At 38.0% G+C, this 27,906-nt stretch overlaps 1 protein-coding gene across 12 annotated transcripts in view; it reads left to right on the top strand.

The window, feature by feature from the left end:
- The window catches only part of SYNRG (synergin gamma), a 92,429-nt gene that overhangs the window by 27,161 nt on the left and 37,362 nt on the right, over positions 1–27,906 (top strand). For 9 of the 12 annotated variants that reach the window (XM_032615736.1, XM_032615733.1, XM_032615741.1 and 6 more), the window contains exons 4-14: positions 221–351; positions 1,029–1,134; positions 1,647–1,758; positions 5,483–5,692; positions 6,654–6,887; positions 7,847–7,924; positions 10,051–10,247; positions 10,875–11,123; positions 12,383–12,513; positions 24,751–24,869; positions 25,006–25,068. In XM_032615736.1, coding sequence (XP_032471627.1) covers positions 221–351; positions 1,029–1,134; positions 1,647–1,758; positions 5,483–5,692; positions 6,654–6,887; positions 7,847–7,924; positions 10,051–10,247; positions 10,875–11,123; positions 12,383–12,513; positions 24,751–24,869; positions 25,006–25,068 — 1,630 coding nt within the window. The remainder of the gene's footprint in view (positions 1–220; positions 352–1,028; positions 1,135–1,646; positions 1,759–5,482; positions 5,693–6,653; positions 6,888–7,846; positions 7,925–10,050; positions 10,248–10,874; positions 11,124–12,382; positions 12,514–24,750; positions 24,870–25,005; positions 25,069–27,906) is intronic. The other 3 variants (XM_032615742.1, XM_032615739.1, XM_032615743.1) reach the window with 2 other exon arrangements.

Below are 27,906 nucleotides of genomic sequence, written 5' to 3'. Positions count from 1 at the left end.
TTACAGTTTTTCTTTGTAGTAATTAAAAGGAGAAATTGTGGGGACTTCCCTGGTGGTCCAGTGGTTAAGACTCCATGCTTCCACTGCAGGGGGCACGGGTTCAGTCCCTGGTTGGGGAACTGGTCCTGCATGCTGTGCAGCACAGCCAAAGGAAAAAGAAAAAGGATAAAAGGAGAAATTGTGTTTTTTTAAGCTTAAGTCTTTGTCTGTTTTTTTCTAGGCAGGGATACCAATGGGACCAATACCAGCAGGAGGAATGCCTTACCTGGGACAAGCACCATTCCTAGGAATGCGTCCTCCAGGCCCACAGTACACTCCAGACATGCAGAAGCAGTTTGCCGAGGAGCAGCAGTAAGAGATCTCAGGATGCAAGGATAAAGATACATGATAGCAATCCATTTTAAAATTGTCAAGTGATCTGTAGTGCAGATTTGAAGCTCGGTGCCTTTACGGTACCTTTAAAACTCTTTAAAATACTCTTATTATTTAAAAGTTTAAAGCCAGAAGGGACCTTAGAGATCCTGTAATTGAGTCCTCTGACTTTACATCTGGGGAAAGTGAGGTCCAAAGAAATAAGCAAGTGTCAGGCTGGGTTATACAGTTACCAGTAAGACCTGGACCCGAGTTCGGGCCTCCTGAGTCCCAGAACTACTACTCTTTCTCATGTATGATACTGCCTCCTCAAGTAGAAGTTTCTTTTTTGTATGCAGAGCAAAGAGTGTTTTTATTTCGTCTACCTCCCTCTCTGTTTTTTGTAATTACTTTGAATGTAAAATGTTGTCTCCTCCCCTTGCAAATTAGACAGGAAGTAAATTCACGTCTATAATTTAGGTAAATCACTTTTTAGACTTATTTCATATATTTGGAAATTAATATAGTGGTGAAATAGGATTGTCTTCAGAAAATTAGATATAATTATCAGTGAAGTTTTTAGTTCTAGAAATGCAAGATGACTTTGTAGAAGAAATATGAATATAACAGTTGATAATCCCTGAAGCTGGCTCTTTACTAGATTGTTTTTCCTTCAGAAAACGATTTGAACAGCAGCAAAAGCTCTTAGAAGAAGAAAGAAAAAGACGCCAGTTTGAAGAGCAGAAGCAAAAGCTCAGACTTCTGAGTAGTGTGAAACCCAGGGTAACGTATTCCGGCACACAGCCTACCCCCCTGAATGTGCCTATTCTCAGTCATTTAGTGGATTTTGTTACGTGGGCACCAGCGCAAGCTGAGGCTGTGGTTGATTTGTTTTGGTTTTGTCTAAGTCCAAAAGCAAAGGACTTTTCTTTTTCTGTAAAGTTACTTTATTGTTGAAGGGAATAGGATAGCAGCCATTATCTTCTCAGCTCTTGTTTTCTGCCTTTGCAATGCTTGTAATCTTTTCTGGGGAAGCATTAATACTGGATACTTAATATCTAACAGCTGTAGCCTAAAGTATTTCTAAATGGGCCTTTTAATGATCTTCTTTAGAGTGTTGTCTTACGCCTTCGCTTTATGTCAATGTTTTTCTGACTTGGAAAATTCACTATCCGAAGTATGTGGTAAAAATATTGTAAATTGACGAATATTTGCACTTTTCTTTCAACTTATGTGGATTAGGACGAAGTGTGAGAGACAAGTGAAGAAATATATATACATTTATTGTCTCCCAGACAGGAGAGAAGAGTAGAGATGATGCTTTGGAAGCCATAAAAGGAAACTTAGATGGGTTTTCCAGAGACGCTAAGATGCATCCTACTCCAGCATCACACCCTAAGAAACCAGGTAGTTTTAATTTAAAATTTTTCTTTTGTTGGAAGGTGCCTTATAGTCCCTGTGTGTTTAATTGACCATTATGTGTGTGTGCAGAGAGTGAATGTTGAGCTCCTCCTTCAAGCTAAGTACAGATTTGGATGTTTTAAAATTTACAGTGGGTTAAGAGCTCTGGTCTAGACAATCTTGGGGGGAAGAAACTTCTTTGTCTTCTAGTAAATGTCAGTATGACAACTTGTAAATCTTCTGTATAAATGAATATGTTAATGTTAGTAAAATCCATTCACTAAAAACAAATGTAATAAACGAGTTTACCATTTCATTCTCATTATTTTAAAATAGTTTTACTTTTGATGTACTAGTTCATATTTTATTCGATGTGATGAAACTTAAAAATTTTCTAAATGACTTCTTTAAAAAGTCATGGATTTATATGTATAAAATAGATAACTAATGAGAACCTACTGTATAGCATAGGGAACTCTACTCAGTGCTCTATGGTGACCTAAATGAGAAGGAAATCCAAAAAATAGGGGATATATGTATATGTATAGCTGATTCACTTTGCTGTACAATATAAAATAACACAATATTGTAAAGCAACTAAACTCCAATTTAAAAAAGTCATGGATTAAATAATATTTCTCGTGAAATTTTATTTTTTAAAATACATTCCTTTGTAGTTTTTATTTTCATTTACCATCAAATAAGCAAAAGAAAAGTACCTAATAGAGCAGGGTAAAGAGATATTTTGGGGGGTTTTTTTGCATGTGTTTTAAACATTTAGCAGTTGAAATGAGTCTTATCTTCACATAACTGTTACCACATCCTTTTTTTAAATTTGATATTTTGACATTTTATTCTCAGCTAATTTCAAGAATAACATACCATTAATATGTGAATAGTTTTCATAAATCTTTCAGCAAGTGCTATTTTCTGCAGGCATGTATTACATTGACAGTTTTTATAGGTACCTTTTATAGGTGATATCAGGAGGGCATAATCTAATATTGGCACAGTAACGAGTTCTTGACTTTCTGGGACAGCTTTGCCTCTGTGCTATTAATTTCACTTGCTAGATTATATACTCAGATTATCGTTACAAACATATGCCCCAAAGTAAAATATATACTGATATTGAAAAGGGAATGGATATTAGCAATCAGAATGAGTTCAGAAAGGAAAAACATACCTAAAAATGAAAATTATAAGCTGAATAAGCTAGTCAGTAAGTCATTTAAGTATAGTCGTTGGAATGGTAAAACTGGACCCAGCATGGAACCTAATTAGATAAAGGAGAAGGCGGCAGAGAGGAATGGTCATTGTTAGGTCACATACTTTTCTATCCATATAGAATGGCCCCTTTGGACAACTGGGTATGGTTTAAAAACTTCGTTGTTAAGTAATAAATTGGTGTTTTGATGTTCAAGTAATCTCTTGAGTTCAATCAACATGCGTGTAGTTAGCTGTTTCTAGTTAACTGCTTCATGCTTCGCTAGAAAAATAGTTTTTTGAAGCAAGCCCAAGGAATTTCCAGAGCTTCTCCAGCTAGGGTCTTAAACCTAGGCCTAAAGTATGTAAAAAGTTTCCAGCCTTTTTACCACCAGAGGCATAAACGCCCATAGACTGTTTACCTTAAAATATTGAATATACAAACTGTACCACATAATTTTTATACTTATTAACTATATATATAGCTACAGGAGTTTCTAAGCCAAAATATATACCACATAGAATTAACATAATTCCAGTCAAATGGAAAGAAATTTTTAGCCTAAACAAAAGAAAGAAAAGAAGAAAAGTTGGTTTAGCCTAAACAGTCAGCTAGTATATCCCTAGTAGCTGTCAGTTTTGCATTGTTACTATTTTCTACCAGTACTGATCTGAGAGCCCAAATTGAGAGCTTAAATACACACTCTCAGTAACCATTATTGGGAGGGTTGAGATTCATTATGACATGGCTTTTTTTAAACAAAATTCATTAAGGCAGTAATTTTGCATATTCATTTTGCATCTTTCATAGAACTTTAATGCTTACAGGCTTTATTTCATGGATCCAAAAGAGAAAGGTCCAAAAGAGAAGCATATAGTGTCCCCATTTTTCAAATGAGAGCCTTTTTAAAAAAAGACTGCTCCTTGTGACATTAGACTTTAGTAAATGTTAAAGCAATACAAAGAAGTTAAAAATGTGAAGAAGCAACAATAATAGTATTGCTAATAAGCATAGTATTAAACACAATCCCTGTAGAGAAGGTTTATTACATAAGTGAATCTCATTTAACAGTAAAAAGCCACAGTGATGTTATATCTTTTAGAGGCAAAGATCTTTTAAACATAGCTCTTAGGGTTTACTTTCTTAAATTGGCTGTTGAGTTATTTGACTTAGCACTTTATGATGTCCTAATTTTGATGCTTTGCACAAGAAAATATCACTTTGGTAATATGTTTGATGTTCTTGTTGCCTTTGTAATTTTTATTCCCCACACAGTAAGTTTCATCCTCATATGAAATATGAACTATGTTAAGTGTATGGATTAGGCATGATTTATCAAAAATTACAAGTATGCGTCGTGCATTGTTTTTTACTGGCATAATGAAATTTAATCATCAGTATATATCTGTCTAAAATGTATTCAGCAACATATAGGTTGGTTCTCTTATTTATATTGGTTTGAGAAAATATTATCCAGATAAACAGATCAATTGGATTTCAAAAATAATCACATGTAAATTATTAGTGGTCTCAAGGAAAAAAATAAGTGCTAACTTAATAAAAGAAGGAAAGAAATTTTGAGTTTTACATTTTTCTGTTTTTGAACGAAATGCAAAATAGCTATAAAACCTCTTTTTAAAAAAGACTAAAAATGAAATTGAGTTATTTGAGGTGGATGGACCCAGAGTCTGTCATGCAGAGTGAAGTAAGTCAGAAAAGCAAATACTGTATGCTAGCACATATACATGGAATCTAAAAAAAAAATGGTTCTGCTGAACCTAGGGGCAGGATGGGAATAAAGACGCAGATGTAGAGAATGGACTTGAGGACACGGGGAGGGGAAAGGGTAAGCTGGGACGAAATGAGAGAGTAGCATTGACATATATACACTACCAAATGTAAAATAGATAGCTAGTGGGAAGCAGCCGCATAGCACCGGGAGATCAGCTCGGTGCTTTGTGACCACCTAGAGGGTGGGATAGGGAGGCACAAGAGGGAGGGGATATGGGGATATATGTATGCATATAGCTGATTCACTGTTATACACAACAGAAACGTAACACACCATTGTAAAGCAATTATACTCCAATAAAGATGTTAAAAAAAAAAGACTAGGGCTTCCCTGGTGGCGCAGTGTTGAGAGTCCGCCCGCCGATGCAGGGGACACGGGTTCGTGCCCCGGTCCGGGAAGATCCCACATGCCGTGGAGTGGCTGGGCCCGTGAGCCATGGCCACTGAGCCTGCGCATCCGGAGCCTGTGTTCCGCCACGGGAGAGGCCACAGCAGTGAGAGGCCCGCGTACTACAAAAAAAAAAAAAAAAAAAGACTAAAAAATTGTTTGTAAATAGACATCAAAGTGTTTTGCATTCATTGTATGATTGTTTGTTGTTACATGATATTTCTTATTCACCTCCACTATTCATGTTTCATTATATTCTTTTGGAGTTGTACTACATCTTAATTTCTTTTCCCCTGTTGATTTTCATTTCTGTGTGTGTTTCATTGCCATTTTCCATTTTGCAGATTATCCCACATCATTTCATTCTGCTAAAACTGTCTCCCCATCACCCGCCTTTCTTGATGAAGAAGAATTCAGTGACTTTATGCAGGGGCCTGGTGAAGCTCCCACATGTGGGCCTTCTTCCACTTCCCAGCCTTTTCAGTCTTTCCACCCCACCACCCCACTTGGCCAGTTGCATGCTCAGAAGGCTGGAGCACAGTATATCCCTCCAGGTCAGAGTCCAGTGTCTGTTGCCTTACATGGTGTCCCTGGGCAAATTCCTTATTTCTCTACTGCTTCAGCCTCATACAATGTGCAGAAAGCAGGTAACTACTAGACTATTAATGAAAGTATTTTTTAAATAATCTAGGATAATTTATTTCACTTATATAAGTAGAATAATACAGTGATGTTGGCACAGAAACATGTGCCTGAATATATGAGTACTGTTGAAATTCACCAAAGTTAAGAATATAGATTTTTTAATTCTGGGGGCTTCACATTCTGGAAAAGTGATTGGAAACATCTGCTCCTAAATTAGGACCTATTTAAACCACCTTAGAACTTTAAGAACACACTGAGTTCTTCAGGAGATGCCTCTTGTTTGGGGAAATCACCGCCATCATTTTCTTAAGAGTAATGAGCCAGGGAAAGCAGCTTTAGAAAGTGCTTTCAGTGATAAAGCACGCTGGGGTCAGAAGCCCAGGTTCTCCATTTACTACCAGTTTGTCCCTGGACAAATCTTTAAACATTTCTGTACCTCAGTTTTATCACTTATGGGGGCGGGAGGCAGTTACTGTGTCTTGAGGCACAGAATAGTGCTGAGAGGAATCTTAGCAGACATGTACTCATCTACACGTTCTCGGTTGACAGATGAAGAAATAGGCGATAGTTAGTAGAAGTGTCTGTATCTTGTATAGGTCACCAAATTTCTAAGGTAGTACACCTTCCACTATACCATTCTACCTCCTGTCTCACAGAATTCCTGAGAATCAAAGTAGATAATGATGTTTAAGTTCTCTAAAATCGCTAAAGTGTCTCAAGCCCTAGACAAATGTGTGGACTTGAATTGTTTCAAAATTTATATTATATGTGGCAGGGCCTTCCCTTTAGAATTTGGGGGGTGGAGATGGATGGTTGAAAAATTAGAAGCTTGCAGTTATATACAAATAATCCTTCATGCTGTTTGTTTAGGCCCTTCCTTGGAGGAGAAGCTCCTAGTATCTTGTGATATAAGTACATCGGGGCAGGAACAAATTAAATTAAATACTTCTGAAGTTGGGCACAAAGCCCTAGGCCCAGGTTCCAGTAAGAACCATCCCAGTTTAACGGCCAATAACGGGGGTGCTGTAGATGGACGTGTAAGTGGTACCACTACCGCAGAGGCAGAAAAGACTTCAGACCAAAACCTGTCCATTGAGGAGAGTGGTGAGCTCATGAAATATTCAGCGAAAAGTTCATTTAACCAAATGTTGCTCAAATGCTAACACCTTAGGCCTTAATCTTAAAATGAATGCTGCTTGATTTTGCTAATCAAAATTTTGCTTAAAATATATTTAATGCATTCCTTTCTCTAATTAACCCCTACAATTTTGCTCTGAATTCTTTAAACACGCTGTTATTCCTTTTAAAAAAATTTCGATAACCAGTTTTTTTAATCGGAATCATTTCTGATTTAAAATTTCTTCTCCTTTTATTTTATAAAAAACTTCTTCCCCCTCAAACTTTCTGTTCTTCTATAAGGTTGAAAAGTTAAAATTTAACTGGAAAAGTCACCAATGAGAATATAGTTTTGCTTCTCTGAAATTAATCGTACACACTGCTGCCTAAATTAGATCCACATTTTTGTAAACTCAACTTGCAGAGATGAATTACAATGTGGGCAGCCCAGGAGGCAAACTTTTGGAGGCTATTTTACAGGACAAAGTGAAAAACAAAAATTTTAAACAAAAATGCTATACATCTAAGGCAGCAGTGTCATATTCAGGATTTTAAAAAATCAGACTTTGCAAAGAAGTGTTATTAAAAGCTGCAAGTGAAGCTTGGGCATTTTTTCTTTTGTTTTGCGTATGTAATCTTTAAACCATCATCTCTCATGTTTTTGTCTTTAAATTGTAATATATGTGACTGGCATCAAGCCTCATATGATCCAGAATATTGATTTTGTACATCTTAGGGGTATTTTTTTGTTTGTTTATTTTTAGTTTACACCTTAGGACATAGGTGTACAAGAGTTGCTTAGAAACCAAATTTTAGTTGTATTGGTGACTTTTTTTTTTTTAGTGTCTCCAGTGCTCTTCTTATAAAAAAAAACATGACACAGTGTGATTTCCCCATCTGCTACATGGACCAGTATATACATTAGATAATGTTCTTTAACTTCTTAGGTGTGGGAGTATTTCCCTCACAGGATCCTGTTCAGCCCAGAATGCCTCCTTGGATATACAATGAAAGTTTGGTTCCAGGTAAAAAGAGCTTTTTTGTCCAAGATTCCTATCTGGATACTTTACTTTAAATGTTGTAAATGTAGTTATAAATATTTACTATTGTGGTTACAGAATATGCAGAAGGAATGGTAACTTTTTCTTATTTTTTCTAAAAGAGTACAGAAAATTAAATACATCTAGTGTTGAAGACTGCCTCATAAGGACTTCTCTCATGGTCCAGTGGTTAAGACTCCGTGCTTTCAATGTAGGGGGCCAGGGTTCGATCCCTGGTCAGGGAACTAGATCTCACAAGCTGCAGCTAAAAAAAAAAAAGATCCCACATGCAGCAACTAAGACACGGCACAGCCAAATAAATAAATATTTTTTAAAAAAAGACTGTCTCATGTATGAAATAACTATATAAATGAAGAAGTGTTTTGCTTTAATGTTTTATTGACCATCATATACTTTTATATCTAAAAGCTTTTCTTAGATTTATTATGCTTTAAAAGACACTATCAAATATTTATTTCACAGATTATTAATAACATCAAGAATAGTACTAATATGTTTAGTAAAATTTTCTGAACCCTTGGTGATTCGTTTATATATTTAAAAAATATTCTTTGACTTTGTCAATATAAAACTATATGAAGTAAAAGACCAAGTGGCATCTTTTCCTACATTGGAAGATGTTGTTTACTTTTTTCTTTATGTATGTTATTAACTACTGAGCTAAAAAAATCACTGAAGTACACGTTTTGTGATGTATTCAATTGGTACAAGGGAATAGTGTATTTAAGCCATATTTGATGTGCATAGAATAATGACTATTACAATGGCATTATGTTAATCACAGTTAGTATATTGCAACTTGTTCAATTTGCTTTGCAAACCCCTTAAAAACTAAAGGTAACTTTGATCTTTAGCTCTCTTTGTTGGTCATAGACTTGATCTAGGTTGGTTCTGCACTTAATTTAAATAAAACTCATGCAAGATCCCTGTAGCTCAACTTTTTGGGGGAAAAAATTAGTAATGTCTGCTTTTCCTCAGAATCACATAATCACAAATTGAAAGGCTCATTTCCCAAAACCACAGGGGACTTCAGTTGTACATAAAGATAATTGATTTCCTCCCAACTGCCCGTTAGACAGATTGCATCTTTTCTTCTTCCTCTCTGTCTGCAAGCCAAACAAACAAAATCTAGATCTTGGTATATTTTGGGATTCTATCCCTTTTCTGCCAGCTTGTATTTCTTTCTCCCTTCTCCCTCCAAACATACACGGTACACATAATTTCCTAGCCAAAATATGTGTTCTTATGGTCAACCTACTAACCTGTAATCCATATCTAAATGCTAGATGTAAAATTTTTGCTTTAAGCGTTTTTCTCTGTCTGCCTTAACCCTACTTTCATCCCCCAAACTCCTCTAACTAGGCTTGCCAGATTTAGCAAATAAGCATACAGAACATCCAGTTAAATTTGAATTTCAGAGAAACAGCAAATAGTTGTTTAGTATAAGTATACCCCATGCAATAATTGGCGTCCTGTATTTTATGTGGCAACCCTATCCCTAACAGCCTTTCCCACTTTGTCCTTTGGAAAGGCCATTTTATAGTGAAAAACTCCCCAACAGTCCCTTCCTTTTTTCAAACACTTTCCGCCATCTAACTGAAACCCTGTCTTTCTCTGAAGGCTGTGTTCCCAAAGCACCTTACCCAATAATGTTTCCGCTAATAGCCTCTAATTCACTGGGACAAGAGAAAGGTGATTGGTATAATTCTTGCTTCCCACTGCTATTTTCAAATTAGTCCCACCATCATTACTCTACAACTTCTTTTTTAAAGTCCAAAACATCTGCTTATACCACCTCCATCTTATTGTTGTTCCTATCTACTAATGAATTATAAGACTTTCTCTTACCTTTAACCCCAAATCTTTGTCTGTAGGGCCAAACTCCAACCTCTCTTCTAAGCTCTAGACCCTAATTGTCTGCTGGATATTTCCACTTGAATATCTTTACAGCCGTTTAAACCCTTGATGTGGCTTCAGTTCTCTTAAAGCAGTTTGACTTAAGTTTATTCTTGTATAAGCAGCAATGACAACAAAAAAGATGAATCACTTGTAATATGTTTACATTTGTAATCTGGTCTTTCCTTTAATAGATGCATATAAGAAAATTTTAGAAACCACAATGACTCCGACTGGAATAGATACTGCTAAACTTTATCCCATCCTGATGTCATCTGGACTTCCCAGGGAAACTCTTGGACAGATATGGGCCTTAGCTAATCGAACCACACCTGGCAAACTTACTAAAGAAGAACTTTATACTGTTCTCGCCATGATAGCAGTAACACAGGTAGACATTGTTTCTAAGGTTAGGTCAAATTACTTTCCAATATAAACTGAGAGAATATGAATCCTTTTTTTCTACAACCTTGCAGAACTCCTTGGACATTAAAATTTAGATTATTTTCAGGATACAGTTCTTCAAAAATGTACGTTTTATATGATGTGCATACTAGCAAAATATTCCTTTGTTTAAAGACTTGAATATATTAACATTCCCTGACCTAAGTGTAACCCTTCTGAACTTGAAAGTTAGTTAGTAATAGATGAGATGACTCTCTGTCCTTTGAGGTCCTTGTCTAAAACTCCTTAGATACAGATAAAGTATACTCGGTCTGGCAGCAGTTTTTCTCATATTACAAAATCATTGTAAACGATTTGATTGTAGTGAATTAACCAGACTTGTCAGAGTGAAAATGTAAGAATTGGTATGTGTTGGCCATTTCCTTGCTAAATATTAGATTCACATTAACCTCATAACTTATTTTCTTGTGTCAAATTCCTGAGTTTTGGGAGAGTCAGAGTGGAAACATACCAGGGCTACAGATTTTACAGTTAGGTCTCTCTTTGCCAGATTTGGGTTGTATGTGGTTTGCAATTTCCTAAAGTGTTTCCATTTTCCTCCTGTTCTACGTAGAGGGGTGTTCCTGCCATGAGTCCTGATGCTTTAAATCAGTTTCCAGCGGCTCCTGTTCCAACTTTAAGTGGCTTTCCTATGACTTTGCCTACTGCTGTGAGTCAGCCAACTGGGATGCCTTCAGGCCCTGCAGGCTCCATGCCCCTCACCCTCGGACAGCCAGTCATGGGCATTAATCTTGTTGGACCAGTCGGGGGAGCTGCAGCCCAGACTCCCAGTGGCTTCATGTCAACTTACCCTGCAAATCAGGTAAATGGAGAGGCTATGCAAAATGGAGAGGCTGTGCATATTCTGAGTTATCCCTGGAAAATGAATCCAGGCAACTTTTTTTTTTCCATGAATGCAGAAAAGGTGCTGGATTATGATGGACACTGGAGGTGAAAATTAAGCAGTATTAAAACAATACAACATTTAATTTTTCATTATTTAAAAAAAATTTTCTTAAGCCTTAAGATACTTGAATTTTGGCTAAAAGTTTATAGTTCTTTATCATATATGTCTTAAACCTCAGGCTTAATAAAGCTAATTATATCCTTAGGCTATGTTTTTTGAGGAAGCTGCTAAACCTGAAATTAAGATGCTTCAGTTTATTTTTCACTTCTTAGATTAGCAAAAAACGTTTTAAACATATATTCAGTGTCAGTAAAAATGTAGGGAAAAGGGTTTTTTGGTACAGCCTTTTTGGAAGGCATGTTTGGCAATAGCTATCAAAATTCTAAATGTTCGTGTCTTCTGACCCAGCAGTCACTCGATTAGGAGTCTCACAGAACTTAGTAAATCAAATTGGCAAAAATATACAAGGATATTTGTTGTAGCATTGTTTGTTAGAGTAAAAAAAGAGTAAAACATTAGGAATAGCTGCATATCCATCAGAAGAAGAAAGGTTAAATAAATTTTGGTTTAACTCTACAGTGGTAAACTATTAGATTATTAAAATGAATGCCGGTAGATGTACACGTACTGCATGAAAATATGTCCATGTTCTGTAATTACATTTTTTTTAAAGTGCAGAACAATATAATATAAGCTCATTTTTCTATAAAACAAATGAACTGTTAACAGTGCTCACTTCCTAAGCATGGGATTAGGAGTCCGTATTCACGGTTTCCTTTATACACGTATGTGATGAGTTAAAACAAACTTGTATCACTTCTGTAATTTACAGACATGATTAAAATGTTTTATAAAGATGGCAGTTTCTCAGTAATCCATTAAATGTGATTCAGCTATTTTAAAATTATATAAATTAACTGTTTAAACCAGTCTTCTACCGTTTGTACAAGAGAGCATTTTAAAATATTAGGCAGCATTCCTGCCTTAAGCACTTGAGTTGCTGTTTTTGTCTAAAGGGTGTTCTTCTAAAATTAGGTGTTTGTACTTAAATGGGAAGAGTTAAAAAGTAGTTTTTGGAAAAAAAAAAAGTAGTCTTTGAGGTTGACAGTTGAAGATTTGTTCTTTACCATTTTATCATAAGACGTTTTCTATTTCAACGTCCTCTGTAAACCTAGGTTGTCAAACCAGAAGAAGATGACTTCCAGGATTTTCAAGATGCTTCCAAGTCAGGATCCCTTGATGATTCATTCAGTGATTTCCAAGAGTTGCCTGCTTCTTCAAAATCAAATTCTCAGCACGGAAACAGGTAGAAAAGAGTTTAATATAGTTAACACTGTATTTAATAATTGAGAAAGAGGCCATCCACAATGAGAAGCCTAAGTATAAATAAGAGAATTAAGACTCCTTACTCTCAAGCTTTCTTGGTTATTCCTAGTGTATTCCTACTTTCACTCTTCAAACTTCCTTCCCCTTTGTCCACCTTAAACTTCAGCTTCTACCATTTCCTCCCAGTATGCACCTGCTTAACAATATTTCTTTTTGCTTGTGCTAAACCTGATTTATTACAGCTGAGTGCACCTGTGCCACGCATGACTTCATGTTCTTATATTAGATCCAGGTCTTCAACTGCTGAAAAGCTTTTTAGGCAGGGGCACATAATTTGACATTTTGCAATATAACATACTATTGCTTTTCCACAGAAATCATCATTTAGAAATCTAAATATGATTATTTATCCATGTTGCTCTTCTGTTTGAGATCAGTGGCTTTTAGGCCTTCAGGTTTCTGTTTGTTTGTTTGTTTGCTTGCATAGACAGTTGCATAAACATTTTTCTAATGTTTTAACTTTTAGGTACAGTAAGTGATTCAGTATGTTGTCAACACCTTTCCATTATTTTTTTTTAACATTTTTATTGGAGTATAATTGCTTTACAATAGTGTGTTAGTTTCTGCTTTATAACAAAGTGAATCAGTTATACATATACATATGTCCCCATATCTCTTCCCTCTTGCGTCTCCCTCCCTCCCACCCTCCCTATCCCATCCTTCTAGCTGGTAACAAAGCACCGAGCTGATCTCCCTGTGCTATGCGACTGCTTCCCACTAGCTATCTATTTTACATTTGGTAGTGTATATATGTCCATATATATACTACCACTTTCTCACGTTGTCCCAGCTTACCCTTCCCCCTCCCCGTGTCCTCAAGTCCATTCTCTAGTTGGTCTGCATCTTTATTCCCACCTTGCCCCTAAGTTCTTCATGACCTTTTTTTTTTTTTAGATTCCATATATATGTGTTAGCATACGGTATTTGTTTTTCTCTTTCTGACTTACTTTACTCTGTATGACAGACTCTAGGTCCATCCACCTCACTACAAATAACTAAATTTTGTTTCTTTTTATGGCTGAGTAATATTCCATTATATATATGTGCCACAGCTTCTTTATCCATTCATCTGTCGATGGACACTTAGGTTTCTTCCATGTCCTGGCTATTATAAATAGAGCTGCAATGAACATTGTGGTACATGACTCTTTTTTTTTTTTTTTTTTTTTTTGCTGTACACAGACCTCTCTCTGTTGTGGCCTCTCCTGTTGCGGAGCACAGGCTCCGGATGCGCAGGCTCAGTGGCCATGGCTCACGGGCCCAGCTGCTCCGCAGCATGTGGGATCTTCCTGGACTGGGGCACGAACCTGTGTCCCCTGCATCGGCAGGCGGACTCTCAACCACTGCGCCACCAGGGAAGCAGCCCCCATGACTCTTTTTGAATTATGGTTTTCTCAGGGTATATGCCCAGTAGTGGGTTTGCTGGGTCATATGGTAGTTCTATTTTTAGTTTTTTAAGGAGCCTCCATACTGTTCTCCATAGTGGCTGTATCAATTTACATTCCTACCAACAGTGTATGAGGGTTCCCTTTACTCCACACCCTCTACAGCATTTATTGCTTGTAGATTTTTTGATGATGGCCATTCTGACTAGTATGAGATGATATCGCATTGTAGTTTTGATTTGCATTTCTCTAATGATTAATGATGTTGGGCATCCTTTCATGTGTTTGTTGGCAATCTGTATATCTTCTTTGGAGAAATGTCTATTTAGGTCTTCTGCCCATTTTTGGATTGGGGTGTTTGTTGTTTAGATATTGAGCTGCATGAGCTGCTTGTAAATTTTGGAGATTAATCCTTTGTCAGTTGCTTCATTTGCAAATATTCTCTCCCATTCTGAGGGTTGTCTTTTCATCTTGTTTATGGTTTCCTTTGCTGTGAAAAAGCTTTTAAGTTTCATTAAGTCCCATTTGTTTATTTTTGTTTTTATCTCCATTTCTCTAAGAGCTGGGTCAAAAAGGATCTTGCTGAGAATTATGTCATAGAGTGTTCTGCCTATGTTTTCCTCTAAGAGTTTGATAGTGTCTGGCCTTAAATTTAGGTCTTTAATCCATTTTGAGTTTATTTTTGTGTATGGTGTTAGGGACTGTTCTGATTTCACTGTTTTACATGTAGCTGTCCAGTTTTCCCAGCACCTCTTATTGAAGAGGCTGTCTTTTCTCCGTTGTATATTCTTGCCTCCTTTATCAAAGATAAGGTGACCATAGGTGCATGGGTTTATCTCTGGGCTTTCTATCCTGTTCCATTGATCTATATTTCTGTTTTTGTGCCAGTACCACACTGTCTTGATTACTGTAGCTTTGTAGTATAGTCTGATGTCCAGGGGCCTGATTCCTCCAGCTCTGTTTTTCTTTCTCAAGATTGCTTTGGCTCTTTGGGGTCTTTTGTGTTTCCATACAAATTGTGAAATTTTTTGTTCTAGTTCTGTGAAAAATGCCAGTGGTAGTTTGAAAGGGATTGCATTCAATCTGTGGATTGCATTCAATCTGTAGATTGCTTTGGGTAGTAGAGTCATTTTCACAATGTTGATTCTTCCCATCCAAGAACATGGTATATCTCTCCATCTGTTTCTATCATCTTTAATTTCTTTCAGAAGTGTCTTATAATTTTCCGCATACATGTCTTTTGTCTCCTTAGGTAGGTTTATTCCTAGGTATTTTATTCTTTCTGTTTCAGTGGTAAATGGGGATGTTTTCTTAATTTCACTTTCAGATTTTTCATCATTAGTGTATAGGAATGCAAGAGATTTCTGCGCATTAATTTTGTATCCTGCTACTTTATCAAATTCATTGATGAGCTCTACTAGTTTTCTGGTAGCATCTTTAGGATTCTCTATGTATAGTATCATGTCATCTGCAAACAGTGACAGCTTTACTTCTTCTTTTCCTATTTGGATTCCTTTTATTTCTTTTTCTTCTCTGATTGCTGTGGCTAAAACTTCCAAAACTATGTTGAATAATAGTGGTGAGAGTGGGCAACGTTGTCTTGTTCCTGATCTTAGTGGAAATGGTTTCAGTTTTTCACCATTGAGGACGATGTTGGCTGTGGGTTTCTCATATATGGCTTTTGTTATGTTGAGGAAAGTTCCCTCTATGCCTACTTTCTGCAGGGTTTTTATCATAAGTCGTTGAATTTTGTCGAAAGCTTTCTCTGCGTTGATTGAGATGATCATATGGTTTTTCTCCTTCAATTTGCTAATATGGTGTATCACATTGATTGATTTGCGTATACTGAAGAATCCTTGCATTCCTGGGATAAACCCCACTTGATCATGGTGTATGATCCTTTTAATGTGCTGTTGGGTTTTGTTTGCCAGTATTTTGTTGAGGATTTTTGCATCTATGTTCATCAGTGATATTGGCCTGTAGTTTTCTTTTTTTGTGACATCTTTGTCTGGTTTTAGTATCAGGGTGATGGTGGCCTCACAGAATGAGTTTGGGAGTGTTCCTCTCTCTGCTATATTTTGGAAGAGTTTGAGAAGGATAGGTGTTAGCTCTTCTCTAAGTGTTCGATAAAATTTGCCTGTGAAGCCATCTGGTCCTGGGCTTTTGTTTGTTGGAAGATTTTTAATCACAGTTTCAGTGCTTGTGATTGGTCTGTGCATATTTTCTATTTTTTCCTGGTTCGGTCTGGGAAGGTTGTACATTTCTAAGAATTTGTCCATTTCTTCCAGGTTGTCCATTTTATTGGCATATAGTTGCTTGTAGTAATCTCTCATGATCCTTTGTATTTCTGCAGTGTCAGTTGTTACTTCTCCTTTTTCATTTCTAATTCTATTGATTTGAGTCTTCTCCCTTTTTTTCTTGATGAGTGTGGCTAATGGTTTATCAATTTTGTTTATCTTCTCAAAGAACCAGCTTTTAGTTTTATTGATCTTTGCTATCATTCCCTTCGTTTCTTTTTTATTTATTTCTGATCTGATCTTTATGATTTCTTTTCTTCTGCTAACTTTGGGGTTTTTTTGTTCTTCTTTCTCTAATTGCTTTAGCTGTAAGGTTAGGTTGTTTATTTGAGGTGTTTCTTGTTTCTTAAGGTAGGATTGTATTGCTATAAACTTCCCTCTTAGAAGTTCTTTTGCTGCATCCCATAGGTTTTGGGTTGTCGTGTTTTCATTTTCGTTTGTTTCTAGGTATTTTTTGATTCTTCTTTGATTTCTTCAGTGATCTCTTGGTTATTAAGTAGTGTATTGTTTAGCCTCCATGTGTTTGTATTGTTTACAGATTTTTTCCTGTAATTGATACCTAGTCTCATAGCGTGGTCAGAAAAGATACTTGATACGATTTCAATTTTCTTAAATTTACCAAGGCTTGATTTGTGACCCGAGATATGATCTATCCTAGAGAATGTTCCATGAGCACTTGAGAAAAAAGTGTATTCTGTTGTTTTTGGATGGAATGTCTTGTAAATATCAATTAAGTCCATGTTGTTTAATGTATCATTTAAAGCTGTGTTTCCTTATTTATTTTCATTTTGGGTGATCTGTCCATTGGTGAAAGTGGCATGTTAAAGTCCCCTACAATGATTGTGTTACTGTCAATTTCCCCTTTTATGGCTGTTAGTATTTGCCTTATGTACTGAGGTGTTCCTATGTTGGGTGCATAAATATTTACAATTGTTCTGTCTTCTTCTTGGATTGATCCCTTGATCATTATGTAGTGTCCTTCTTTGTCTATTGTAATAGTCTTTGTTTTAAAGTCTATTTTGTCTGATATGAGAATTGCTATTCCATCTTTCTTTTGATTTCCATTTGCATGGAATATCTTTTTCCATCCCCTCACTTTCAGTCTGTATGTGTCCCTAGGTCTGAAGTGGATCTCTTGTAGACAGCATATATATGGGTCTTGTTTTTGTATCCATTCCGCCAGTCTATATCTTTTGGTTGGAGCATTTAATCCATTCACATTTAAGGTAATTATCGATATGTATGTTCCTATTACCATTTTCTTAATTGTTTTGGGTTTGTTATTGTAGGTCTTTTCCTTATCTTGTGTTTCCTGCCTAGAGAAGTTCCTTTAGCATTTGTTGTAAAGCTGGTTTGCTGGTTCTGAATTCTCTTAGCTTTTGCTTGTCTGTAAAAGTTTTAATTTCTCTGTCGAATCTGAATGAGATCCTTGCTGGGTAGAGTAATCTTGGTTGTAGTTTTTTCCCTTTCATCACTTTAAATATGTCCTGCCACTCCCTTCTGGCTTGCAGAGTTTCTGCTGAAAGATCAGCTGTTAACCTTATGGGGATTCCCTTGTATGTTATTTGTTGTTTTTCCCTTGCTGCTTTTAATATTTTTTGTATTTAATTTTTGATAGTTTGATTAGTATGTGTCTTGGCATGTTTCTCCTTGGATTTATGCTGTATGGGACTCGCTGTGCTTCCTGGACTTGATTAACTATTTCCTTTCCCATATTAGGGAAGTTTTCAAGTATAATCTCTTCACATATTTTCTCGGTCCCTTTCTTTTTCTCTTCTTCTTCTGGGACCCCTATAATTCACATGTTGGTGCATTTAATATTGTCCCAGACATCTCTGAGAGTGTCCTCAGTTCTTTTCATTCTTTTTTCTTTATTCTGCTGTGCAGTAGTTATTTCTACTCTTTTATCTTCCAGGTCACTTAACCATTCTTCTGCCTCAGTTATTCTGCTATTGATCCCATCTAGAGAATTTTTAATTTCATTTATTGTGTTGTTCATGATTGTTTGTTTGCTGTTTAGTTCTTCTAGGTCCTTGTTAAATGTTTCTTGTATTTTCTCCATTCTATTTCCAAGATTTTGGATCATCTTTACTATCATTATTCTGAATTCTTTTTCAGGTAGACTGCCTATTTCCTCTTCATTTGTTAGGTCTGGTGGGTTTTTACCTTGCTCATTCATCTGCTGTGTGTTTCTTTGTCTTCTCATTTTGCTTAACTTACTGTGTTTGGGGTCTCCTTTTCGCAGGCTGCAGGTTCGTAGTTCCCATTGTTTTTGGTGTCTGTCCCCAGTGGCTAAGGTTGTTTCAGTGGGTTGTATAGGCTTCCTGGTGGAGGGGACTAGTGCCTGTGTGCTGGTGGATGAGGCTGGATCTTGTCTTTCTGATGGGCAGGTCCATGTCTGGTGGTGTGTTTTGGGGTGTCTGTGACCTTATTATGATTTTAGGTGCCTCTCTGCTAATGGATGGGGTTGTGTTCCTGTCTTGCTAGTTGTGTGGCATAGGGTGTCCAGCACTGTAGCTTGCTGGTTGTTGAGTGGAGCTGGGTCTTGCCGTTGAGATGGAACTCTGGAAGATTTTCGCCGTTTGATATTACGTGGAGCTGGGAGGTCTCTTGTGGACCAGTGTCCTGAAGTTGGCTCTCCCACCTCAGAGGCACAGCACTAACTCCTGGCTGCAGCACCAAGAGCCTTTCATCCACATGACTCAGAATAAAAGGGAGAAAAATGAAAGAAAGAAAGAAAAAGATAAAATAAAGTTATTAAAATAAAAAACAAAAAATAATTATTAAAACAAATTTTTTTAAGTAATTAAAAAAGAAAGAAAGAACAACCAAACGAAAAAACAAATCCACCAATGTTAACAAGCGCTGAAAAGTATACTAAAACAAAAAGAAAATGTACAGACAGAACCCTAGGACATATGGTAAAAGCAGAGCTATACAGACAAAATCACACACAGAAGCATACACATACACACTCACAAAAAGAGAAAAAGGGAAAAAAATATATATCCTTGCTCCCAAAGTCCACCTCCTCAATTTGGGATGATTCCTTGTCTATTCAGGTATTCCACAGATGCAGGTACATCAAGTTGATTGTGGAGCTTTAATCCGCTGCTTCTGAGGCTGTTGGGAGATATTTCCCTTTCTCTTTGTTCTCACAGCTCCTGGGGCTCAGTTTTGGATTTGGCCCCGCCTCTGCATGTAGGTCACCTGCGGGCATCTGTTCTTCGCTCAGACAGGACGGGGTTAAAGGAGCAGCTGATTCGGGGGCTCTGGCTCACTCAGGCCAGCGGGAGGGAGGGGTACGGACGCGGGAGCCTGCAGCGGCAGAGGCCGGCGTGATGTTGCACCAGCCTGAGGCACGCCGTGTGTTCTCCTGGCGAAGTTGTTCCTGGATCACAGGACCCTGGCAGTGGGGCTGCACAGGCTCCTGGGAGGGAAGGTGTGGAGAATCACCTGTGCTTGCACACAGGCTTCTTGGTGGCCGCAGCAGCAGCCTTAGCATCTCATGCCCGTCTCTGGGGTCCGCGCTAATAGCCGCAGCTCGCGCCCGTCTCTGGAGCTCCTTTAAGTGGCGTTCTGAATCCCCTCTCCTCGCGCACTGCGAAACAGAGGGAAGAAAGCCTCTTGCCTCTTCAACAGCTCCAGACCGTTTCCCGGACTCCCTCCCGGCTAGCTGTGGCCACTAGTCCCTCCAGGCTGTGTTCACGCAGTCAACCCCAGTCCTCTCCAGGTGATCTGACCTCCGAAGCCAGAGCCTCAGCTCCCAGCCCCTGCCTGCCCCGGCAGGTGAGTGGACAAGTTTCTCAGGCTGGTGAGTGCCGGTTGGCACCGATCCTCTGTGCGGGAATCTCTCCGCTTTGCCCTCCGCACCCCTGTAGCTGCGCTCTCCTCCATGGCTCCGAAGCTTCCCCCCTCCGCCACTGCCCGTCTCCACCAGTGAAGGGGCTTCCTAGTATGTGGAAACCTTTCCTCCTTCACAGCTCCCTCCCACTGGTGCAGGTCCTGTCCATATTCTTTTGTCTCTGTTTTTTCTTTTTTCTTTTGCCCTACGCAGGTACGTGGGGGAGTTTCTTGCCTTTTGGGAGGGCTGAGGTCTTCTGCCAGTGTTCAGTAGGTGTTCTGTAGGGGTTGTTCCACATGTAGATGTATTTCTGATGTATCTGTGGGGAGGAAGGTGTTCTCCACGTCTTACTCTTCTGCCATCTTGAAGCTCCTATCTCTATCTTTTTTTTTTTTTTTGCCGTATGCGGGCCTCTCACTGTTGTGGCCTCTCCTGTTGCGGAGCACAGGCTCTGGATGCGCAGGCTCAGCGGCCATGGCTCACGGGCCCAGCTGCTCCGCGGCGTGTGGGATCTTCCCGGACTGGGGCACGAACTCGTGTCCCCTGCATCGGCAGTTGGACTCTCAGCCACTGCACCACCAGGGAAGCCCCATCATTTTTAAGAAGTACTTAGTAGATACTTCTTCCACTGAGTAGAGCACATGAGGCTTTGAGTAAGCAATGTGAATGTTTTTGGTTGCTTTTAGAACTTGTTTTTGTCAGGGTACATATTCTGTTTCTCTTATGTTCTTATTTGTGCAGTTTCATTCATCTTTTGTATTTTAACCAATTGATTATTTCTTAGTCAACACTTCCTGCAGACACTGTAAGAAGAACTAAGGGATAAGCATTATAGAGAATTAGAAATTAGGAAAAGAATTATTCTCCTGATTTTAAGAATACATCAAACACTTAAAAATGACACATAGAAGAGACATACGAGGGGTGTGACTGTAAAGTACTGGGAGTTCCGAGCCTGCTGTACCAGCACACACACGTATTAACCTGATAGACACATAATAGTTCTTTCTCATGTCTCTTCCTCTGCACAAATTGATATGTTCTACTGCTATCTAGAACATATCTGAATGACCCAAGTCATCTCAAATTACCTCCATAAAATGATTCATTGTTTTCCTGCTCAAAGCTAGATAAGAATTTGTTAGAGCACCATATCCAGTCACCTAATCAGAAACATGCTGTTTTTGTTTCCTTTCTCTCTCCTTTACCGCCATCAACTCTGTCAGCTCTGCTTGGCATGGGAAAAGGCCATGTGTGATCTGGCTCCTGCCAACCCTCTTGACTGTTGCCATTTCTCCACAGCTTACCTCCAGCCACACGTAAACCGCCAAACTGACCATGCTCTTTCAAGCTTCTGGCCTTTTCCATTCTGTTTTCTTCAATCTGAAATTCTCTCTATAGTTAATTCTAGTTCCATGTCGAAAATTGGTTCATTATAGGAAGTGTTTACTAACTCCACTCCATCAGTCCCCACCTGTAAGATGAGTTAAGGGCTTCTTCTTCTCTACTGCCATGGTAGCCTGTGAACATCTGTGCCGTAATTGCCATTACTGGTTTACCTGACTGTTCCCCTCACTAGGCTGTAAGTACCTGAAGACAGTATTTCATGTGTCTGTATGTAGTACTTAACCTGTAATATGTAATTAATAAAGGTTTGTTGGATGAATATATTGTAGTATGAAGGTTACAAACCACATTTAACAAATTGATGGTTCATTCCTCAGGGAGAAAACTTTCAGCAGATGAAATTAAAATTTGGGCATTAGTTTTAAGATGGTGGCCAGACCTGAGATATATGGGGTATTAGCAATTTTGTGTGGCATTATCTCCACCCAGTAGTTTACTTTCATATACAGCCATACTTTGCAGATTTTTCTTCTTCAGTTCTGGCTTGACTACTTCTGTGCTTCTCTTGCATGAAAACGTTTTGTTCATGTCTAAGAATCCACACTCGTCGTTTCTTTATTCATTCAGAAACATTTACATAGCATCTCCTGTGTGCCTGACACTGGGGTAGGCACTAGAAATACAGAAGCAAAAAGCACAGTTTCTGCTCTAAAGATTGTTAGTTTTATCTGGGTATTTATATTATCTAATAAAACTCTCTTAGAATTGCTCCTTCAGTGGTGAGTTTGTGTGTTCATGTATAATGAATTCCCTAGTTTATGATGATCTGTATTCCATATTGTGAGTTATTTTAAAAGGATATTTGTTAAATCATGATATAAATAGGTAGGACCACTTTGAGCAGTATTTTTAAGCAAAAATGGACATTATTTTTTTGAGAAGATGAAAAGGCAAGTAAGGTGTTAAAATGGGCTGGAGCCAAGAGTATTGTTAGTCTGAAAAAATGACACTAGTTAAGGGCAGGCACCAGTTATGGGATGCCTTATGATTTGTGACATCTGTAAAGCATTTTAGAAATAAGTGGCATGGTGAAAGTGATTTTTGCTACTAGGTATGGGATAAATGCAGCTTCCATGGTAATCCTGTTGTGAGGTTATGAGAGTTACCCTGGGTTTAGAGTTACAGATACTGAAAAGTATGTATCTGAGAAATTGGTTGGACTCGGTGTTGAACTGGATGTCAAAGTCAAAGGAGGAATAGCACTTGAGCTGGCATGAAAGGGCATCTGGAAGGGAGCAACATCATTCATTTATCCATTCGGAAAATACTTACCGTGTGCCAGGCACCGGGGAGCCTCGTATAATAAACAAAGCGGTCATGGGGCGCTGACGATAGAATAGTTCAAAAAGGATTAAGGCGTAGGAGTTTTGAGTTGGTTTATTTTCTTTGCTTTTTAAATTTATGTATTTAGCAGGTTGAGCAACTAAGTAAAGTCACCTACCGCAGCCACGTGAAGTAACTGTAAAACACAAATGATACACTAGAGAAAAAGCAAAGCACTTTTTTGTGGCCAAATTCTCTAAAGTCTCATCTTTCAGTAGAATGCAGGTTCTTAAATTTTAAAGCAGTATCCCTCTCTCACTGAGTACCTTTCGTTAGTATTAAACAGTAGAAATAACCATTTGCATGTTTGGAACAGATAACTACTTTATATAACTGGCATAAACACTTTCATGGTGATTACAGTTTTTTTTAATAAAAACTTTAAGGAAAGAACTGGAATGAATTCTTCCTTTGTAATATGCATAAAATTGTAGTCTGAGTCATAGCGTTTTTTGAATGGAATTTTATTTTGTTGACTTCACTCAGCAGTACTACATTACTCTGAAGATCCTCTGGTTTTTTTCCAATTCTGAATATAATTTTTAAATTAATAATATTCAAATAAATGTCATATTTAGTGGAAGATTTTACCATGGACTTTAAAGGGCCATAGCTAACGTTGGCGATCATGAAAAAACAAATAGATCATTCAACTTTGTGGTTTTTTCCTAAGACATTAATTACCTTTATTCCTGTGTAACATTCTGTTCAGTGTGTTGTAGTTTAATTACTTATGGAACTTTTAGAAATCCACCTATACTGTATAAACAGTGACCTATTTGTCCAGATCAAATATGTAGCAGCTGTTTGGTATTGGTGTGAAATTATTAATATTTGATAGCACTAAGTCCTCCAGGCACTGCAGACGCCCATTAGCATGCATGTGCAAGAGCAGGGTTTTTACCTTGCTTGTAGGCCACTGATAAGATTTAAATGACTGTAGAAAATTTTTGCTCCAGGGCAAAGAACTCAATAGAAATCCATTTATATAACTTGTGTATATGGTACTGAATGACACAAACTAGTAGTGGAATGTAATCATTCATATGTAAAGGTGGTTCTTCCAGGGAGCTGCCTGGGTCTGATAAGGGGGAAAAAAAAAGGCAGTGCTTTTATAGTATGTGCTTAAGCCGCCCAAGAATTACCCACACAGATACTACTCATTACACTATTTTTCCATCCAGCAGGGAAATGTGTCCACAGGCAAAAGTATCTTTATCTAATTTTGAAGTGATTGTTGTTTTGCTGCAAAGATAGCTTCTGGAACTGCTGATGTGATCCTCGTAAAAATGCAAATTGTATTAACTCTACTGCTGCTTATCAGATGTGGGAACTTCTGCCACTAAGCAATGCAGTGTGATCAAAAGAAGGACAATTTACATCTTGGCTTGAACAGCATTTCATAAATAGATTTTTATCTTAACTATTCCACCTCTGCATTCTGAACCCATCTTAGAGAATAATTTATATTAAGGTTAACATAATTTACTTTAAAATATTGGGTATACGTACTTGGAGCAGTTCACTTTCACAGTTTTATGGACCTAAATTTAAAATTACAGGAAGTCATCATTCTATAATAATCTATTTCTAATGCCATTCCAGTGGTTCTTATGGCTTAAAGATGATTAGATAGATGGTCAGCGTGGATCTGACTCCTTTTCACATAATCAAGAAAAGAATTATTGCTTGAGTGTTGTTTCAATATATGTTTTTTCAAGGAAAAGGATGTTGTTTTTTGTCATTTGTGGTGTACCTATATAGTTTCTAACTTTTAAAGCAGGGAGCCATGAGTTTTAACTAGGTTATCTGTGTGCCATTTTAACTCTAAGTTCTTCCTTGACGACAAGGTAAGGAGACAATGTTCTGGTTATTAAGAAATATTTCTTTTTCCCTTTTAGTGCCCCTTCTTTGTTGATGCCACTTCCTGGAACTAAAGGATCAGCTTCAGTGGATAAATATGCTGTGTTTAAAGGAATTGCAGCTGACAAGTCCTCTGAAAATACTGTTCCATTTGGAGGTAAAAACAGTTCATAAACTCATGAACCTATGAATGTAAATTTTTGTTTTTAGTGGTGACCTTTTACGGTGAATGTCCTTGAGCTGTGATCTTAAGGTTCCTAAACCTTAATTGGGCTTCTGTCTTTTCATCATAGAGCCTGGTGATAAATATAGTGCTTTCCGAGAGCTTGAACAGACAGCAGAGAGTAAATCTTTAGGTAAGTTTTTGTTTCCTTAAATGGATAAATTATTTCCATTTTTAATAAGAGATTTTTATGGTTCTTTCAGTAGCATCCCAAACATTCTTTTATTTTACTGTGTGGTTGTTTTTGTTTCGTTTTGTAGCTCTGGAAATTACGAGAAAGAAAAATGTGGTTCAGTTATTAGATAATAAAATAACTGATAATTTAGAAAAATTATTTTCTAATATTTAGGGCAAACCCCAAATCAATGCAATTTCCTTTGAAGATAGTGCATTTCCTTTCACTGGAAGCCTTCAAGCCAAGTTAGACTCCTGTGACCACTTCCGGTTATTTTAACGCTCAAAACAAGACTTGAGCTGTTGGCAGTGCCGCAATCTGTGGATTGTGCAAAAGGCAGCAACCAGTCTTTTACATCTCAAGATTTTCAAACTTGGCTGTAATTTAGTGAGTAGAAGTGAGAGGGCTTTGTGTGCCTGTGTGGTTCCTATCTCTGATAGAAGGGCTTAAATAGAGTAGAAGGGAATGTAGAATGATAATTTGAGAGCCATATATGTAAAGTCATACTTGTGGCTAAATCCTACTGGAAACCTGATGTGTAGGATTCAGATAATCCATAGGTCAAATGATGTCCTTCAAAGCTTAACCACGCATGCTGTGAAATTTTTATCCTCTACTGAGGAGTTCCTCCTGGAAACAACACCACATTCTACCTCTCTGTATTGGACAATCAAATTTGGAACATCCTTCCACAATCATTTGTTCTAACCCTTTTCTCCGAGCAATGGGGAGGACGTGTGGAGGTGGGGGGAAATTACAGGAAAGGTAAGGTGTATGTGTGAAAGTTAAAATAGAAAGTGTACTGCTTAAATATCTGTAGAAATATTCAATCTTTTTTTTTCTTTTTTTTTTATTTTTTTTGCGGTCTGCGGGCCTCTCACTGCTGTGGCCTCTCCCGTTGCGGAGCACAGGCTCCAGATGTGCAGGCTCAGCGGCCATGGCTCACGGGCCCAGCCGCTCCGCGGCATGTGGGATCTTCCCGGACCGGGGCATGAACCCGTGTCCCCTGCATCGGCAGGCGGACTCTCAACCACTGCGCCACCAGGGAAGCCCAGAAATAGTCAATCTTTTACAGCTCTTAGGTTCTAGAAATGTTTCCTTGTGTTTCATTCAAGCCTTTAGGATGTAATAACTTTCTTCCTCAGTGCCTGTATTAGGTACTATGAGTACAAAAATAAACCCCAGAGGAACTTCTGGTTTGTTAATTTGGCATTTACTCCTAGCAATGCTTTTATCAACTCTTGGGCCAAGGCAAGTTTGGAGTAAAGAGCATGGTTTAATATCAGGGTTCTTTATATACTCTGGTATTAGTGATCGTATGATATGTATGTTATTCCTGGGAAACACCATGGTGCCACCAAAATGTAAGCAGCACATCTTAGCCCTGCTTTTGCAGTAGTTTATGAACAGAATCCCAGATGGTTGTTGGCATTGTTGTGTTCTTGCTTTCATTCCTGTCTTACCTTTAAGGCTTTCCAGGGAGAGATGCCAACTTTGTTCATTTTAGGAGAATATATTTTTTTCTACTCTCATTAAAAATACAGGGCTTCCCTGGTGGCACAGTGGTTAAGAATCCGCCTGCCAATGCAGGGGACATGGGTTCGAGCCCTGGTCCAGGAAGATCCCACATGCCGCAAAGCAGCTAAGCCTATGCACCACAACTACTGAGCCCGCATGCCACAGCTACTGAAGCCCACATGCCTAGATCCCGTGCTCCACAACAAGAGAAGCCACCGCAGTGAGAAGCCCGTGCACTGCTTCGAAGAGTAGCCCCCGCTCACTGCAACTAGAGAAAGCCCACGCAGCAACGAAGACCCAACGCAGCCAAAAATAAATAAATTAATTAATTTAAAACTTTAAAAAAATGGACTGAAAAGCTACCCATGAAGTCGTATGCTTAATGTACCTCCTGATAAGCAATCTTCCAGTGTCTGCAACTAATTTATTTGCCCGAAAAGCCCCTGTGTTTTTGAACATGTAAACCCACCCATTTTTATTTCTTTTTAACCCTTTCACCCAGGTTACATTTCTAATGGAAACGTTTACAATTCATCAGTAAGTTTAGTTTGCTGTGGTGATTTCCTTTATAAAATAACAAAGCAAAACTTGTCAGTTTCACAGATATTTTAAAGGAGCACATCAAAAATTTAGGCTGTGACAAAATTGACTGCTTATTACCTTTTTATTTACACAAATAATACAAATATTATCAGTGATGTACTTGCCTAAAATTCTAGGGCGATTTTTAAAGTTTTACATCTGCTTCTGTCACTTTGTGAAATTGACTTTAGTTTTATTAGTGGTATGTATAAAAACATAAAATACAGAAATTCTGAATGCTGTTCTTCTCTTTCTAAAATTTCCCTAATATTAAATAGATTTCTCTGTGTTGATAAATTATGCTGGTGAATTTGTTAAGTAGCTCAAATTAGGGGGAAAATAAGCTTCCATTATTTTCCATGCTTTTTTCTTTCTTTTTTTTTTCTTTTTTTTTTATAAATTTATTTTTAATTTTATTTATTTTTGGCTTTGTTGGGTCTTCATTGCTTCAGGTGGTCTTTCTCTAGTTCCGGCAAGCAGGACCTACTCGTTGTTGCTGTGCACTGACTTCTCATTGCAGTGGCTTCTCTTGTTGCAGAGCACGGGCTCTAGGCACGCAGGCTCAGTAGTTGTGGTTTGTGAGCTCTAGATCGCAGGCTCAGTAGTTGTGGCACACGGGCCCAGTTGCTCCGCGGTATGTGGGATCTTCCCAGACCAGGGCTCAAACCCGTGTCCCCTGCACTGGCAGGCAGATTC

This window comes from Phocoena sinus, chromosome 20 (genome assembly GCF_008692025.1).
Source record: "Phocoena sinus isolate mPhoSin1 chromosome 20, mPhoSin1.pri, whole genome shotgun sequence".
NCBI lineage: Eukaryota > Metazoa > Chordata > Mammalia > Artiodactyla > Phocoenidae > Phocoena > Phocoena sinus.
Note: the sequence above shows the minus strand (reverse complement) of the source record. Positions and strands in the feature narration are given on the sequence as shown.